This window comes from Pagrus pagrus, assembly GCF_965226575.1.
Source record: "Pagrus pagrus genome assembly, chromosome: 7".
NCBI classification, from domain to species: Eukaryota; Metazoa; Chordata; class Actinopteri; order Spariformes; family Sparidae; genus Pagrus; species Pagrus pagrus.
In genome coordinates, this window is record NC_140191.1 from 2,237,746 (window position 1) to 2,252,636 (window position 14,891).

The window sequence follows — 14,891 nt, forward strand, 5'->3', positions numbered from 1 at the left end:
TGTGTGTGTGGCTGGGCGTTGGGGCTGCTTCGGGCCACATCAGCTCAAGCTCCACTGGCCCTGTTTGTGTGCGTACATGTGTTTGTGTTTTCAAGTGTGTCACTCTGTCTCTTCCCCTCTCTTTATGTGTGTTCATTTGTGTGTGTGTGTGTGTGTGTCCACGTCTCTCTCTCTCTCTCTGTTTGCACGCTCTGCAGTGGCCCATGAGAACGCCTCATACAATATTCAGGCCTGGTGAGCCTCTCAGTTGTGTGTGTCGACCTGTGTGTGTGTGTGTGTGTGTGTGTGTGTGTGTGTGTGTGTGTGTGTGTGTCCTACGTGGTAGCTTCCCTCCTATACCGGCCTGTATACCGTCCCCCCTCCTCACCCGTCCTCTCTGTAGGCCGGGAGGCATTTATTTAACAACTTTTCTGCAGGGTTTGTCCTCAGACGTCCCCTCGTCCAGATGTGCTGCAGCACACACCTCCTTGTGAAGCGGGCGTTAGCGTCTGCGGTGAACCTTGTTATCTTACATTTGCAGTGGCATTTGGAATAAGTCATCACAACCTACATACGAGAAACAAATATATAAATCTACAGCAACACGTTCAGGGTGAAGGTTCAGTGTGTTTTCACTCGTCCGTTCAGGCAAACTCAGAAATCCCACTCGAAGTCAAATTGTTCTTGCAACAATACAATTTTTTAAATGTATATGAAGGGTTTATCAAATAACAACAAATGACTAATACTAATTGTCATGTTTATCTTTTATCTTGGTCTCAAACATGCAACAATTGTTGGAGCTAGCACCACCCAAATAAACTTCTGTTTCCAGGCTAATTGAAATGTTCGCTTGTGCCTCAGCTCATAAACTTCTTTAACTCGCGAGTACATCAGTACTGCACATGTGCAACTCTCAACAGAGATGAGAAGGAAGCAAGATGGCTCACTCCTTAGCCTCCTTAAAAGACGGTGTGTTCAGGTTTTAAACCTGACATGAAACATCTTAATCTGTGTTTTAACTAGTAAATGCAGCCATCACATACATGTAGCAATGTAATATTTAAGGCTTAAATCCCATATATAGTGAGGTAAAAGTGAAAAATTCAGCAAAAAACGAACTAAAAACAGAGTCAGGCCTTTATTTGAGACTGGCTTTTATTGAGATTCGTCACTGGATTTTTCTTTGTCTGCTCAGATTTGATATTAAAAAGGATTTCAGATGTTTCATGGGGTTATAATACCTTCACTTCCCTGGAAGGTTTAATAGTAAAACACTGACAGGAAGCGTTGAGTGAATATGTACTATTTCTACATTAAAACGTCTAAAAACGACTCGACCTTTTGTTATTGATGTTGATATATTCTGTCCCTACATTATCCCAAATGTTGCCAGCAAATCTGAAAGTTCACTCAAGGTCACTGAGTTTCATTTGGTTGCCTGTCGCTAAACATTTCCAGGAGAGTCAGGAAGTCTGCGAACAAGAAACATAACTTTAAAAACATAACCTCGTCTGTGAATATACTTTAATGTAGCAGCAGTGTTAGTGTTTCCTACAGTTTCTCTGTCAGCCTCTCCATCACATCGAACATGTTGCACATTCAAAGGCCACGACTGGTCACATGTGTCAGAAACACTCGTGTTGGGACTTTCAGGGGATTTCCAAGCAGCACGGCCGATCCGACACGGATGTATGGATGAAATATAGAATAATCATTAAATTATCTGCAGGGTGTAACGTGGTTGGTCGAGGACAGAGCCGAGACGTAACGAGTGACAGAAAGACAGAGAGAGAGAGAGAAAGACACAGTGAGAGAGTGAGACAGGATAATTGGATAGTCACAAAATGTGCCCGTTTGCCGCTCTGCCTCTGTGAGTCTCTTGAAGCAAGTGCTTCTGAGTATGAATTATGAAGTGTGGATCGAGTCACGCAGGCACGCACACACTCCTGCTGCACATGCACACACACTCGTATGTTTTGGCTTGTGTATGGTCACCCTACATGTACTGTACATGCACGCAGCGATGCTTAGAAGCACTTACTTTCACATTTGTGTGTGTGTGTGTGTGTGTGTGTGTTTAAGCATGGACTTCATCACACAGTTGGACATTCCTTCACTCCACTACGAGGCTGAGAGGCGATGCATATGCACACACAGCCTCTCTCTGTGATGCACGTGCTGCATGAAAGAGTGTGTGTATTAGTGTGTGTGTGTGTGTGTGTGTGTGTGTGTGTGTGTGTGTGTGTGTGTGTGGGCAGCCTGCCTCTCCTGCCAGAATGTGTTAATCCGCTTGACTGCAGATCCCAATCAGGGCAAGGGGAAGGAGGAGAGCGAGGGACAGAGGGAACACGAGCGAGCGAAATGCTAAAAAGAGCGGCGATGAATAGGCGAGAGGGAGAAGGCAAGATGGGCGGAGAAGGGGGATGCCCTTTTTTCTTCTTTAAGCAGCTCAAGAGGAAGGCAGATCTCAGCGCCGAGCCTCGCTGCAGGGGCTTAAGGACTCCGGGGCACCGCCCCGATTCCTTCCTGGGTCGCGGCCAGGTGGAGCCTCACGTATCGCAGAACACCACTCGACAGGGTTCGTAACTGATTCTGTTAGCCGCCACGATAGCATCGACACGTCCAACACAAACTAATGGAAGTATGTTTTCACCCCTCTCAAGGCTTGTATAACCATCAGTCCCCCCTCAGCACACACACAGGCTGGAGGTGATGCCTCTGTTTGCCTGGAGATGTTAATCCTGCCAAGAACTCTGACGACCTCCTTCCAACACCTGTCATATCCTAATCTGGACCGGACAAGGTTACTGGAAGGCCTGTCCCTGTGCATACATGATTGGTCAGCATCGGTCAGCTGATCACTCTCACTGGGACTCGTTTAGATAAAGTTAGATTTATCTAAACAGCCTGCAGGGCTGTGGCTGCCACTGTGGTCCTGTCCTCAGTTGTAATTTGGGAAATCTTATCGTAAGGAGTTCACATCCCACAATTAGACACAGACTGCATGTGTTATAAGGCACATATTGATATTTATTAATGTAAATGTCTTAAAATATTAAAAATCCTTCATAGAGAAAATTACAGACACTGTGATACTGCTGTATGTCACCAGACAATGATAATACAATACATGACTTTAGTAAAAGTTTTGTTTACCATCAACCCAATGTTTACATTCATCCGCCATGTTTAGTGTCATATGGCGTCAACTCGGCATCTCCGGTACCAACATTTTCTCTGACTTCCGGAGTTGTTGTTCTGACTTGAGGGTATTTACGTGAATTTTCCCAGTCAGGAAAAACATTTTTCTGATAATTCAGACAGCACATGAGTGGACAGTAAATCTTAAAATCATTTCTGCTGATCATAACCATGCAGGTTCACAGAATCCCATTTGTACCTCGCAGGTTTATGTGATCTATAAATCTGAAAATCAACTTAAATTGACTGTATCTGCCTCAAACACACAGCTGGGGAGTGTGTCGCTCTCTGCTGCACATGCTCCATAAATCTCATACAAAGTTCACCACAAGCTTGGACACAAACAGTACATGTCCCAAACTAACCAGCAGGAAAATGACTTGGATCGAGTCCAAATAAGATTTCCATGTCGGAGTAAAGTATAGTAAAAAGAAAACTACCTAAACATGTTTTTTAGTTTATAAATGAGGCCCCAGGTGTAAATAACTTACCTTCAGGCTCCGTTAAAGGCAAAGAAAACCTTCCAGAGAATAATAAAGATAATTAAAAGACACACACGAGGATTCATTCAAAATGTAAAGAGGCGTTGAGTCAATTTCCTTCAGTCTTTTTATTTCTGGTCTTTAAGGCAGAGTTCAAAGCTGTTTTGTCGCCGCCTCTAAACAGAGCGCTCGTTGAGATGAGGGGTTAATTGGAAGTGATTTCTCATTATTACAACAGCATTTCTGCAGCATTTCAAGGTCAAAGACTTCGCTGAGATATCATTGTGCCACGCAGTATTCTGTTCAGAATTGAAATCTTGATCCCTTCCTGCAAAAAAATGATTAATAGTCGTACAATGAAAAAAGGGGCCAAGACTCCATTAAAAAGATATTAAGTGCTGGAAGTCCTTGATTGATGAATTAGTGACTCGCTCATATTGTAGAGATTCTGAGTGATGATGGGAAAAACAGACACGTAGCAATTCTGAAACAAAAGTCTCCTTTTAATAAATTCATCTTCTTTTCACAAATGATGCCCTCCCCTCCCCTTTGTTCAGCCTCCATTAGTGCAGGCAAACAACAATGATCAGGGCAGAGACGTTATCTGTTTTGGCTGACAGGCCGTCTGCAGCCGAGAGGGGGGAACGTCCCACACGGTCGGCTTCCTCTGTAACCAAGCGAGTCGTCCCGAAGCCTCCCAGGAGCCGGCGAGAGGCGGAGGTCCATTAACCTCATGGATAAATAATACGAGTCGGAGCTGGAGGGGTTAGTGGCTGATGGGTTACCCAACAGAAAGTGTCAGAATTAAAGGGAGGATGAAGAACAGAACAGCTCCATGTTAAATCCATCTGGACAACCTCATTAGATTATCGTAAAAAGATGGAAATAATCTTATTGGGTTCACTCAGTACGTTGTTTTTTACTTGTGTCCAGTCGCTAATTGACAGACGATGACTTGATTTCATGTCGATTGTTTCCAGCTTTTGTCTCTGAAGCCTAAAAGTTAAATTTTTCATGCTAGCGAGCCGGTGACAGACGAGGCCGTTTCCTCGCGTCTTGCAGCTCAAACGTTGGCGACACAAGAAAACGACAACTGCTGATCTATAATACAACATCTGGGCAGCCGGTGCTGTGGAGAGAGACTGTGGACATGATGTCCCATATGACTGCTGGAGGGGGCCGTGTGTGTCCTTTATGCAACACGCTAGCATGGGACGTGACATTACGTTGTGCTTGGTGCTGGGCAAGAGAGACTCTGCCTGCTACCTCAGTCGAAAAACACACAACAGCACAAACTCACCGAGAAGAAAACAGTCTGAGTTAATCTCGTATGTGTCGGGGAAATAATGGAGAGTATCTTCACGCTGGATTAAAACTCACCAACTTTATTGGAGGCCACCGAGGCTTCAGCAGCAGAAACACGAAAACAGCCTGATATTAGAAGATTTCAGCCATTTAGTTGCTTCAGTATTGGCTGGAAAGTCATTATTAATATTTATTAATATATATTATATAATTTTGTTTAAAAATGTTTGTTCTTTTATGTCCTAATGTAGCCGTCTGATTTGACATCAAACACAGATCATGTCAGTGGTTAAATGTTCAACATATCGGTCGTTAAGGCCGCCGACTGTCGATTAAAGAAATTATTTAATCTCTATAAAGGGAAATTCAGCAGGATCAACTTTTTTTGATGATGATCTGAATTAAAATCTATATATTTGGACCACAAAACGTCTTCTGTACCGTGAAGCTCTGGAAAAGATTGACAGAAAGTTTCCTTTATTTGAAATGTTGCATTTCAGTCAGAACCAACAGATAAAGGTTTCAGACCAGCTTCAAGAAGAGAAGTAAAGGATTGAACGTGAGGAGCAGCGACGAGATGAGAAAGAAAAGAGAGGAAAACACGATGGGAAAGCTTTGGGAACGGGTCAAGAGAGGACAGAGAGAGAGAGAGAGAGTGGTGGGAAAGTGATGAGAGAGGGGAGGAGGACGAGGACGAGGAGGAGGAGGAGGAGGAGGATGAGAGGAAATGGGCGACCAGGGAGATTCACATATGGAGACATTACAAGAAAGAGGCAGAGATGTTAAGGGCAGGAAACACAGAAGGACGAGTGTGAGACTTTGCACTTTTCTGTGAGAGAGCGAGAGCGAGCGTTAAAGGTGGTGGGCCGAGAGATGAGAAGGCGAAAGAGAAAGAAAGAGGGAGAGAGCTGCAGCGTTTTCATGGAGAGCTGGAAACAGAGGTCGGGCGGACAGGCGGGTGGGCGAGCGAGCGAGCCAGAGGGGAAGGAAGGGAGGGAGGGAGGGAGGCGGGGGCGGGGCTTGTCAGCAGCCGCAGCCAGTCAGAGGCCGGCGTGGTGCTCTGCAGGGTGAATCTTACCCTGGCAACACAATAGAGGGAGAGAGAGAGGGAGAGAGAGAGAGAGACGGCGGACAGGTGAACAGATGGCTGACTGACTGAGAGACAAGCTGATCAGTGGACTACAGAGGGTGTGTGTGTGTGTGTGTGTGTGTGTGTGTACTGTTACACAAAATGTTCACTGTGGGAGAGGAAGAAGAGGAACGATGCCCCACGTTTCTACTGTAATGTTCACAAAATACTGTATCAGTGTTAACATGAGAGGAAGACGGAGAGAGACGCTTGTGATGTCTCAGAAAATACATCGAGTGTGTTGGAGACGAGGAGGGAAACCTGCTGCGTTGTGTGTTTACAGTGAGAGCAGTTTAATTGAGATTTGAGGACGCTTGGTCCGCACTGGATGAAGATTCGTTACTTGACAGTTCATGTCTGCTGCTGTCAGGAGTTCAGGGTGGTCGGACGGGCGTGAAGTGAGTCTGAGTGAAGGTTTTTACTCAACCAGAAAACTTTCTCTCAGCTCATCCACAGTTGCATGACTCCATCCTTATCCTAATTATGCACGATCTGATATCTGCTCGTTGGTGTTGTTCCTGGAACGTCACGAACATCACTGCAACCGGCCAATCACATTTTTCTAGTATCATAGCTTAGCGACTTGGGAATAAGATATCTTTGTTGCCTAAACCAAACCAAGCTGCGACAGAAAGCTGGAAAAGAAAAATGAAAAACATTAAGTCAGCAGTCCTGGAGCAACCTTCATCCAGATGTTCATGAACAACACCAACATGGCGACATCAGATAAACCTCCAGCAGTAGAGTCAGGGTCAGGATTGAGTTTTAAAACTGAAGGACAGTACGGTTTATTTAAACATGTCTCATTTTTCTATCAGTAATTACAACATCGTACTCACCAGGTTTATTTGTAAGATCTGGGATCATGCCAACGACGCCAGAACAAAGTCACATGATCAGACAAACTGATTTAGAGGACAAAATGTGGGCTAAAGGTAAAAATAGTTCCCAATCTGTGTTTAAACATCCATCACAGTTTACTAACAGATGCATTCTGGGAATTGGAGCAGTGTTTCAATGGAAAAAGTCTTTTTGAGCCACTTAGCATTAAGTGACCTGCAGTACCAACTGTGGCCACTACACCCAAAAAATCACCTTGCCCTCCCCGTGCTGCTCCTCTGGGATAACTTCCTGTGTTTTTTTACTTTGATCTTCTGTACTTTGTAGTTTTCTGTGCAATGAAAAATGATTAGCGACCTGACAACTTCCAGATGTGCTCACTTCCAGTTTTACCTCCAAAAAAGTAGTAAAATTAGTAAAATGTAGGTTAGTTTATAACCCGATCATCCGACTGTTCAAGTTTCTTATGTCACAATATTTCCATGTTCTCTAATCTTAGCAGTTTCTTTGGTGAGTACAATGTTGTCAGAAAAGATAGAAATAAAGACCAAAACTATGAAAATGAGACCCGAGTTGTAATAAACAGTAACTGTCCTTCAGGTTACGGTTTAGTGGGTCAGACTGTGGTTGTGTGATCAACATTAGGGTTAGAAAACACCAGAATTGTGCCACCTTTAGTATAAAAGTGTGTGCATGTGTGTGTCTGTACATGTGAACGATGCACCGACATGGCTCCAGTGTCATCACAGTTTTGTTTGCGGGCTTTTTTATCTTTCTGTGTCCTGACAGTCGGGGGCAGGAGGTCCACGCCTCGATCACGTCTTCCACGCAGCCCTCTGTCACATGCCGTCATTGTCATGCCCGAGTTGTTTTTATTTCTTTGTATTTTATTTTCTTTTGTTCCCTCAATATAGTTGTTTTTTTTTTTAGGTCAGAACACACACACACATATCTGCACACACCGACTGCCACTGCAGAGAGTGTTTTCTATGAACTGTGGACAACAAAGCGTGTGGTGGCGGCTCCCCGTGCGTTAAATTTGCATTAAGCTGCAGATCAGAGCGCCGACTTGTTCTGGTGAGACTGAACAGCTGAATCAGGCGACTGTCTCCGTGTTGGAACAAATCTGTCTAATAACCCGTTTCTGTGGGTAGATAAAACGCGGCGGCTTTGACACTGCGATAATAATAATGGCTTCCAGTTTTAATGAGATTCATATCAAAGAGCGCTATTGTTATTAAAACTGAAAGTGTCTTTACCCGACATCCACATGGCATCATTACCCTCTTGCCCTCACCTGTTTTGAAGATTTAAGACTAATTCATCCAAAATTAAAGGAATCTCCGTCTCTGCCTCCTCGAGGGGTTTTTGTCGAGAGCTCTCGCAGGTACGAGTTACCGCCGGCTGCACATCTGAGGTCGAATTGCACGGGGTTGAATCATCCTCACGTAACAGTGAGAGTCGTGAAACATGTGCTTATGTTTTAATCAGACCACCACGAGGCTGCAGTCACACTTGACACGGCATAATTAATTAAAAGAAATAAAGGATGTGTGAAATATTGAATATGATCTTAGAGTACTTTGTGTCTAATTGATAATCTGTGACATGATGCACTGTAAAAAAAAATCTGATGCTCTCTATGATCTATGATTGAGTCCTTAGAGGAGCAGTTCACCCACAAATGGAAAATTCAGTCATTACAGTATCTCCTCACCTCCACGCTGATGAAAGTCAGGTGAAGTCTCGTAGTCCACAAAACATTTCTGGAGCTTCACAACTACATGAAAATCGTCTGCTGTGCACTAAGACTATTCCACCCGGTTTCCAATACAAATGAACTTGTTTAAAATCTTTTTAAATCAATCAGAAAGCAAGTTTTTCTTGATGCAGGATACTTTATATATTGTAATTTCTAGGAAATTCTTGAAATAGGTCAAAGTCTGTTGGAGACATGACGTCATATTCTTCCTCAGCAGTGACAGATTCTCTTCTCCCCCAAAACATTTTCACATCAACAAATGTAACTTTAATTTTCACATTAACTTTGATATAATACCTCGAAAAATATCCATATTTGATACCATTTTCGACACCAGGGGAAAAAAAATTGACACAGAGGGCTTAATATTTTAGATTTTCATTTTAATTTTAATTTTCAAGATACCGTCTGTTAAACATAGCAGCATTTGAGTTCATTTCCTTCTGACCGTTGTTGAAAGAGTAAAGGACGCAGGGCTATGTGGTGAGAGTGAAACAGCACTTGTGTATCGATGTTTTCCAATAATCTGTCAAGATATAAAGATATTTTTTTGTTAATATGCAACCAATTCGTTCTTCTAAAGCCATTAAATCGCGCAACCAACATTTACTTCATAATGATACTTTAGAGCAACAAACATGTTTGTTGCCAGTGTAAGAAAATCACGTCTTCAGGACTCGGTTAAAGATGGAAATGATTTGATAAAATGAAGATTTTTTTTGCAGTGTACTTCATCCTTTATTTCCTTTTTGCTGATAGATTTCAAGGCGAAAGGATTTTCTTCTTCTTTCTCTTCATCTTATGCCACTCAGGGCTAAAGCTTGTATTTGGACCACAGAAGGCTCTCCAGCTCCGGTTTAAGATCCATTCTGCTGCGAGGATCTATCTGCTTGGCTGTGTGGTCAAGGGCCCACCAGGCAAAGCTACTTAACGGCAAATCTCGTTTAGCAGAATCCTCTCAAAATAAGAGCCTCTCTCTCTCTCTCTCTCTCTCTCTCGCTCTTTCCAAAGTGTGCTAACACTGACACAACCTGACTGCCGTTAGCCACGCGCTAACACCACCGCCTGCTCCCTAACACACCCTTTACCCTTTTTGCTTCGCTCAACCACTTTCCTCGGCGCAAAGCTTCACACCAATTAGTAACACTGTTGATTAGCTGGTGTGTCGAGGTGCGATGCCTCACTGTGTCTTCTGACATGCAGCTCAGGTTTATGCACTTTACCGCCCCATGAAAGAGCCACGGGCAGCTCCGGCAGATCTATAACTTGGTAAAGATGGGGGCGCTTGTTTTTCTAACATCTCAGCCTTTGATTTCAAAGCTTTCTCCATTTGGTATTTGAATCAGTAGTTCCTTCACCCTTTTAATCCATGACTTCCCCGAGAGCACCTGCCGGGTGAACGAGTGCAGATTCGGTGGTAATAAGTTGCCTTCACGTGGGCGGCAGATGTTACGAACGTTGACCTGACAAATCGATCGAGGATTATCAGAGGGAGAAAGTTGTTTTTCTGCGAGGCCCGAGAAAAAAAAACATCCTTGTATGTCATCGGCGGGGTCAAACTGTTCCATCTGACTGGTGCTGCTTCGTTTTTATACAATGAAGCCGTGTGGGAGTCGGCAGATGTGGTTCAATCACGATTGGTCATTTGTGTTTGTTGTGAAATGAAAAATGGCTTCACAAAAATGTGCCTGAAGTGGTGATCCAAAAAAATGTGCATGAAATAAAATGAAATGTAAATGTGCCTCCTCCTTCTCCTCCTCTACCCCCCTTCTCTGACCGCTTCAGACGTTGCGAAAGAAAGGCTTTAACGGCTGCAACAGCCCCGAGCCCGACGGCGACGACTCCATCGACCAAAGCCCGCTAAACGAGGACAAGTACCGCAAGACCGAGGACCTGGACAGCCTCTTCAAACGCTACGGCGTGAGTACCGTCACACTTTTGTCACCTTATCTAACCTACCCTTTCTCTTCTTCTCTGTCTCTATCTACCTTCTCTTTCTGTCTGTCTGCCCTCTTCTTGTCTTTTTGTTTGGGGAACGAAGGCTCTGAACAAGAAAGAGCACCGGGACTCTGAGAGCCCAGACCCCGAGGAGCCCTTCTCCCTCACCCCCCGCACTGAGGAGAAATACAAAAAAATTGACGAGGAGTTTGATAAAATGATGCAGAACTATAGGCTGTCAGTGAGTACCGCCCCCCCACCCCTCTGTGTAACCCTGCCCCCCTCCTCATGCTGGTACCTCCTGCTGCCGGAGGTTTTTCCGGCTCTTGATGGCGGCCTGACTACTCACAGAGCACTCGCCTTCACCATTCCCCCACCCCCTCTACCTCCTTCACTCCACCTCTTACCAACAGCACCTCCACCCCCACCCACAAAATCACTACCCACGACCCCCCTCTGATGGTGTGTGCCCGAGCAGGAAAAGGTAGAGCAGAGAGGCCGAGCTGAGGGAAAACTTTTAAAACCAGTTATTATTTTCATTTTTTAACTAATCAGCAGATTATTAAATAATAGTTTGCTCCGTAACATGTCAGAAAATGGGGAAAAATGTGTGCCAGATGTTCTCAGAGCTCAAGGTTTCACCTAACAATCCAAAGTCGGATTTTATGGAAGCTTATGAGGAAATGACCCTATTCTACCTTTATTTATCACCCCAGTAACCAGCTTACTAATGACTTTATGGTCTTGATCCCTTAGTTTCACGTCTTCTTCAGCACAGCATGAAGTTCATTTTGCAAATTATTGTCCGCTTTAGAGTAAAATAGACCAATAAAGTATGAGTGTGCTTCAGGGCGTGGCTGCCTTTATTTGACAAGTCGCTATCATGGTGTCGGTTTCTTTCAGGGCAAACCACTGAAGTTTACTACGACTAGAGATTTCATTTTTGATTAATCTGCAGATTTTCAATAATAGTTTGCTCCAGAAATAGTGGATCTGAAGTTATCAGCGCTCAAGGTGACGCATTCAAATGCTCTCAGTCGCTTGTTTCAAGTCTTCTTTGACACAACACGATGTCCGTTCTGTAAATCACGGTCCCATTTAGAGTAAAATAGACGATAAAGTACGGTGTGTTGTAGGATTGATAAGTTGATATCATGGCTTCTCAGGGCAAACCTCTGAAATAAGGGCTGAAATTTAAGATTATTTCATTTTTCAATTGATCTGCAGATGATGAAATCATTTTTTGCTCTATTAGATATTAGAAAATAGTAACAAATCAGAAGTTCTCAGAAATCAAAGTGACATTTTCAAATGTTTAACGATCCAAAATCCAAAGATGAAGATGAAGAAAAGCATCCTCATCAAAATATTCAGTATTCAAAATTCCAAAATAGTTACAGATACATTTTCTCTCAGTTGACTGACTCACTGCTTAAGCTTTAAAGATATAACATCTAACACTTCTGCATTAAAATGTCTTAAAGGACCAGACCTTTGTTATATATTTTGTTGAGTTGTTAATTTATATTATTCTAAACGTTTCAAAAAACGTTCACAACCCTGAGAAATCCCTACGTTTACTTCAGGTAATGATGCGTTCAAAGTCACAAAGATAGATTTCCATCAGCGGTTGTTGAACAATGGAAACAGCAGCTGATGCCACGCCACTTGCATCATTGATTTGCTTTGATTAAAAGTACCATAGCAGCAGAAATTATACATAATCATACATTAAACAATTTCAACTTGTTTCCACTACCAATCATCTTTCTTTAAGATATCACAAATTACTTTCCTTGATTTTTTCCTGACGCAAGTTGTCGTATTTCAAACCATCTCTAGACTATTTTTAAAATGTGCCATGTGCACTGAAACCCGTGTGACATGATCCACCTGTGCTGCCAGACTTCATGTCTTGTTTTAATAAAAAAGGGACTTCTAGGATGAAGAAAATGTCTTTTTTTTTTTGCAGCTCTGCAAATATAACTTTGTGTGAGTAAGAAATCCTTCGAAAAAAGGCAGTATACCACCAAATAGGGCGCGCTTCACTGTGATTATTCATCTGAAGTTAGAGTCATCACAGTGAAGAGCATCCTCGGGAGTATTATGGCTTTAATACACTGTTTTCTGGAGCCGCTGCAAGTTCAGTAATGTACAAGAATAAACAACAGAAGGAGAGGAGTGCTAACTAGGTCCCCGGTTTTCACAAAAGTTGGCATAGCAACTGTTATCGCAAGGGGAAATCATGCTTTATGGTAATAATCAACACGTTCGGAGCATGCCTCTGAGCGCTCGGATTGCTTGGCTGAAAGTACCAATTGTGTAATACTTAGCAACACTAAAGAAACGAGCCTGCAATTGCAGACGTGCACCAGGCAGGGCTGAGCTTACTCCTGACATTATGCAGGTAGCAGAGAAGAAAGCCAGGGTGCAGCCGCTAACTGCTCGTCATTTGCAGCGTTACTGAGGTCACTCTGTTCCCGGTGCAGTCCTGCTGGATGTGCTCCTGACATTATCCAGGTTCTGCCTCCTGACTGGCGCGCCGCCAACCCCCTTTTTACCACTCCGCTCCTGTGCCAATTTCTCTGTGATTCATTTTTCCTCCGTGCTCAATAATGCCATTAATGTCACTTTAATGAGTAGCACTCAATTTACAGCCCCGCTTCCTGTCTGCCTGCTCCTCTGATTGGTCACTGGGGACGGGACAGGAGTCATGTTAGCAGCGCTGCAGGAGAGTTAGACAGCGGGTTATTCTTTAAACCATATATGTGATAAAAGGACGAGTCAGTTTGTACCTTAAATATGACTTTGTTGAGGATGTTATCTGGAGACGTGATCGGATCAGAAAGGATTGTAAACAAGTTCTGTGTCTGACCTTCTGCAGCCCGATGTGTCCTCCTGTGGGACACGAGCACAGAACTTTTCAGGGACTGCTTGTACTGAGAAAATGAAGATATCTTAGTGCAAAGATCAGTGCAAAGATGGGGCCTGTGAGAAATGCTTGAATAGTATTCTAGCTTTCGGGTTAACTTCCTGAACTCCACCCAGCCGGCCCCTCCCGCAAGTTCACTCCCGGCCCGTAGACTTTACATTGTGATGACGTCACAGATTTTTTAATTGGCTCGAAGACAGACAGATGTATAAAAGATTCATTATTGACCTTGTTTACAGTTCAAGGTTTCCTGTCAGTTTTACAGACGTCTCTTTTCTGATGGCGGTCTGTGAGGAAAATGCTTTTTGGCTGCAATACCACAAGTGGCCACTGGGCAAAACTGAAAGCAAGGCCGAGCAGCGCCATCGTACCCAGGTCTAAATATTGATTCATTATATGTATAGACAGTATATTAGGTGCACAGAGCTTCCAGGTCCAAGTTAAACCTGCATTTCTTCTAACGGCCAGTAGGGGGGAAACGTCAGTGGTTTCAAAAAGAAGTCAGATTGTATGTAAGCTTATGATAACAGAGCCTACGTCTTGATTTATGACCTCAGTAAACAGTTTTCTGACGAGTTTATCGTATCGATCACTAGTTTCAAGTCTTCCTCAGTTCAGCACAGTGTTCATTTAGTACATTTTGGTTCCATTTAAGAGTAAAATAGACGATAAATGAGTGTGCGACAGGTCCATGATTTCTCAGTCAGATCCAATCAGGATATCCTCCCCAGCGCCACCCTCTCATTTGAATTTGGGTAATTACTGGTGCCAATAAACAATATGGCGATGGCCGTAATGCCGAACTCGAGGCTTCAGAATGGTCATCCATCCCATAAACCAAGGGGTAATGTTAATAGTAGGTGTACCCTTGTGTATGGATTAGACTCGTCTAGACAGTTAGAAAAATCTTAAAGATATTGTGTCTCCAAGAGCAAGGATGTTAAAGGGCTCATGATTGATCAACTCTTGATTGTCAGAGTTGATCAATCATGACGAAAACAATGAACAAACTAGATAAACAACACCCAGGCGTGAACAAACTGGACTTATCCCTTAAAACATAATAAATATTAATTGCCTTCATGTCGCGCCTAAAAGAGAAAAACGAGCCGCCTCTTAACTCTCGTTTGCCAAGACAGAGGAATATAATTCAGTCCACCTCCTGCAGAGCTGCAGCTCCTGGCGCTCTGCGATTGGACGCCAGCCGAACATTAGCGGGTAATGTCCTCACCGCCGCACTGCCCCCCGGTCTCTCAGCCTGCCCGGTTTGCCCAGCACACCTTTCACAGGGCACCAGCAAACGGAGGCATACACCACCAC

The 14,891-nt window shown here is 43.6% G+C and overlaps 1 protein-coding gene across 16 annotated transcripts in view; it reads left to right on the forward strand.

Annotated features, from left to right (window-relative positions):
* The window catches only part of mef2d (myocyte enhancer factor 2d), a 110,042-nt gene that overhangs the window by 54,353 nt on the left and 40,798 nt on the right, over positions 1-14,891 (forward strand). For 9 of the 16 annotated variants that reach the window (XM_084358496.1, XM_084358510.1, XM_084358498.1 and 6 more), the window contains exon 4: positions 10,743-10,880. In XM_084358496.1, coding sequence (XP_084214622.1) covers positions 10,743-10,880 — 138 coding nt within the window. Of the gene's footprint in view, positions 1-10,486; positions 10,622-10,742; positions 10,881-14,891 lie in introns of all 16 variants that reach the window. The other 7 variants (XM_084358506.1, XM_084358511.1, XM_084358497.1 and 4 more) reach the window with 1 other exon arrangement.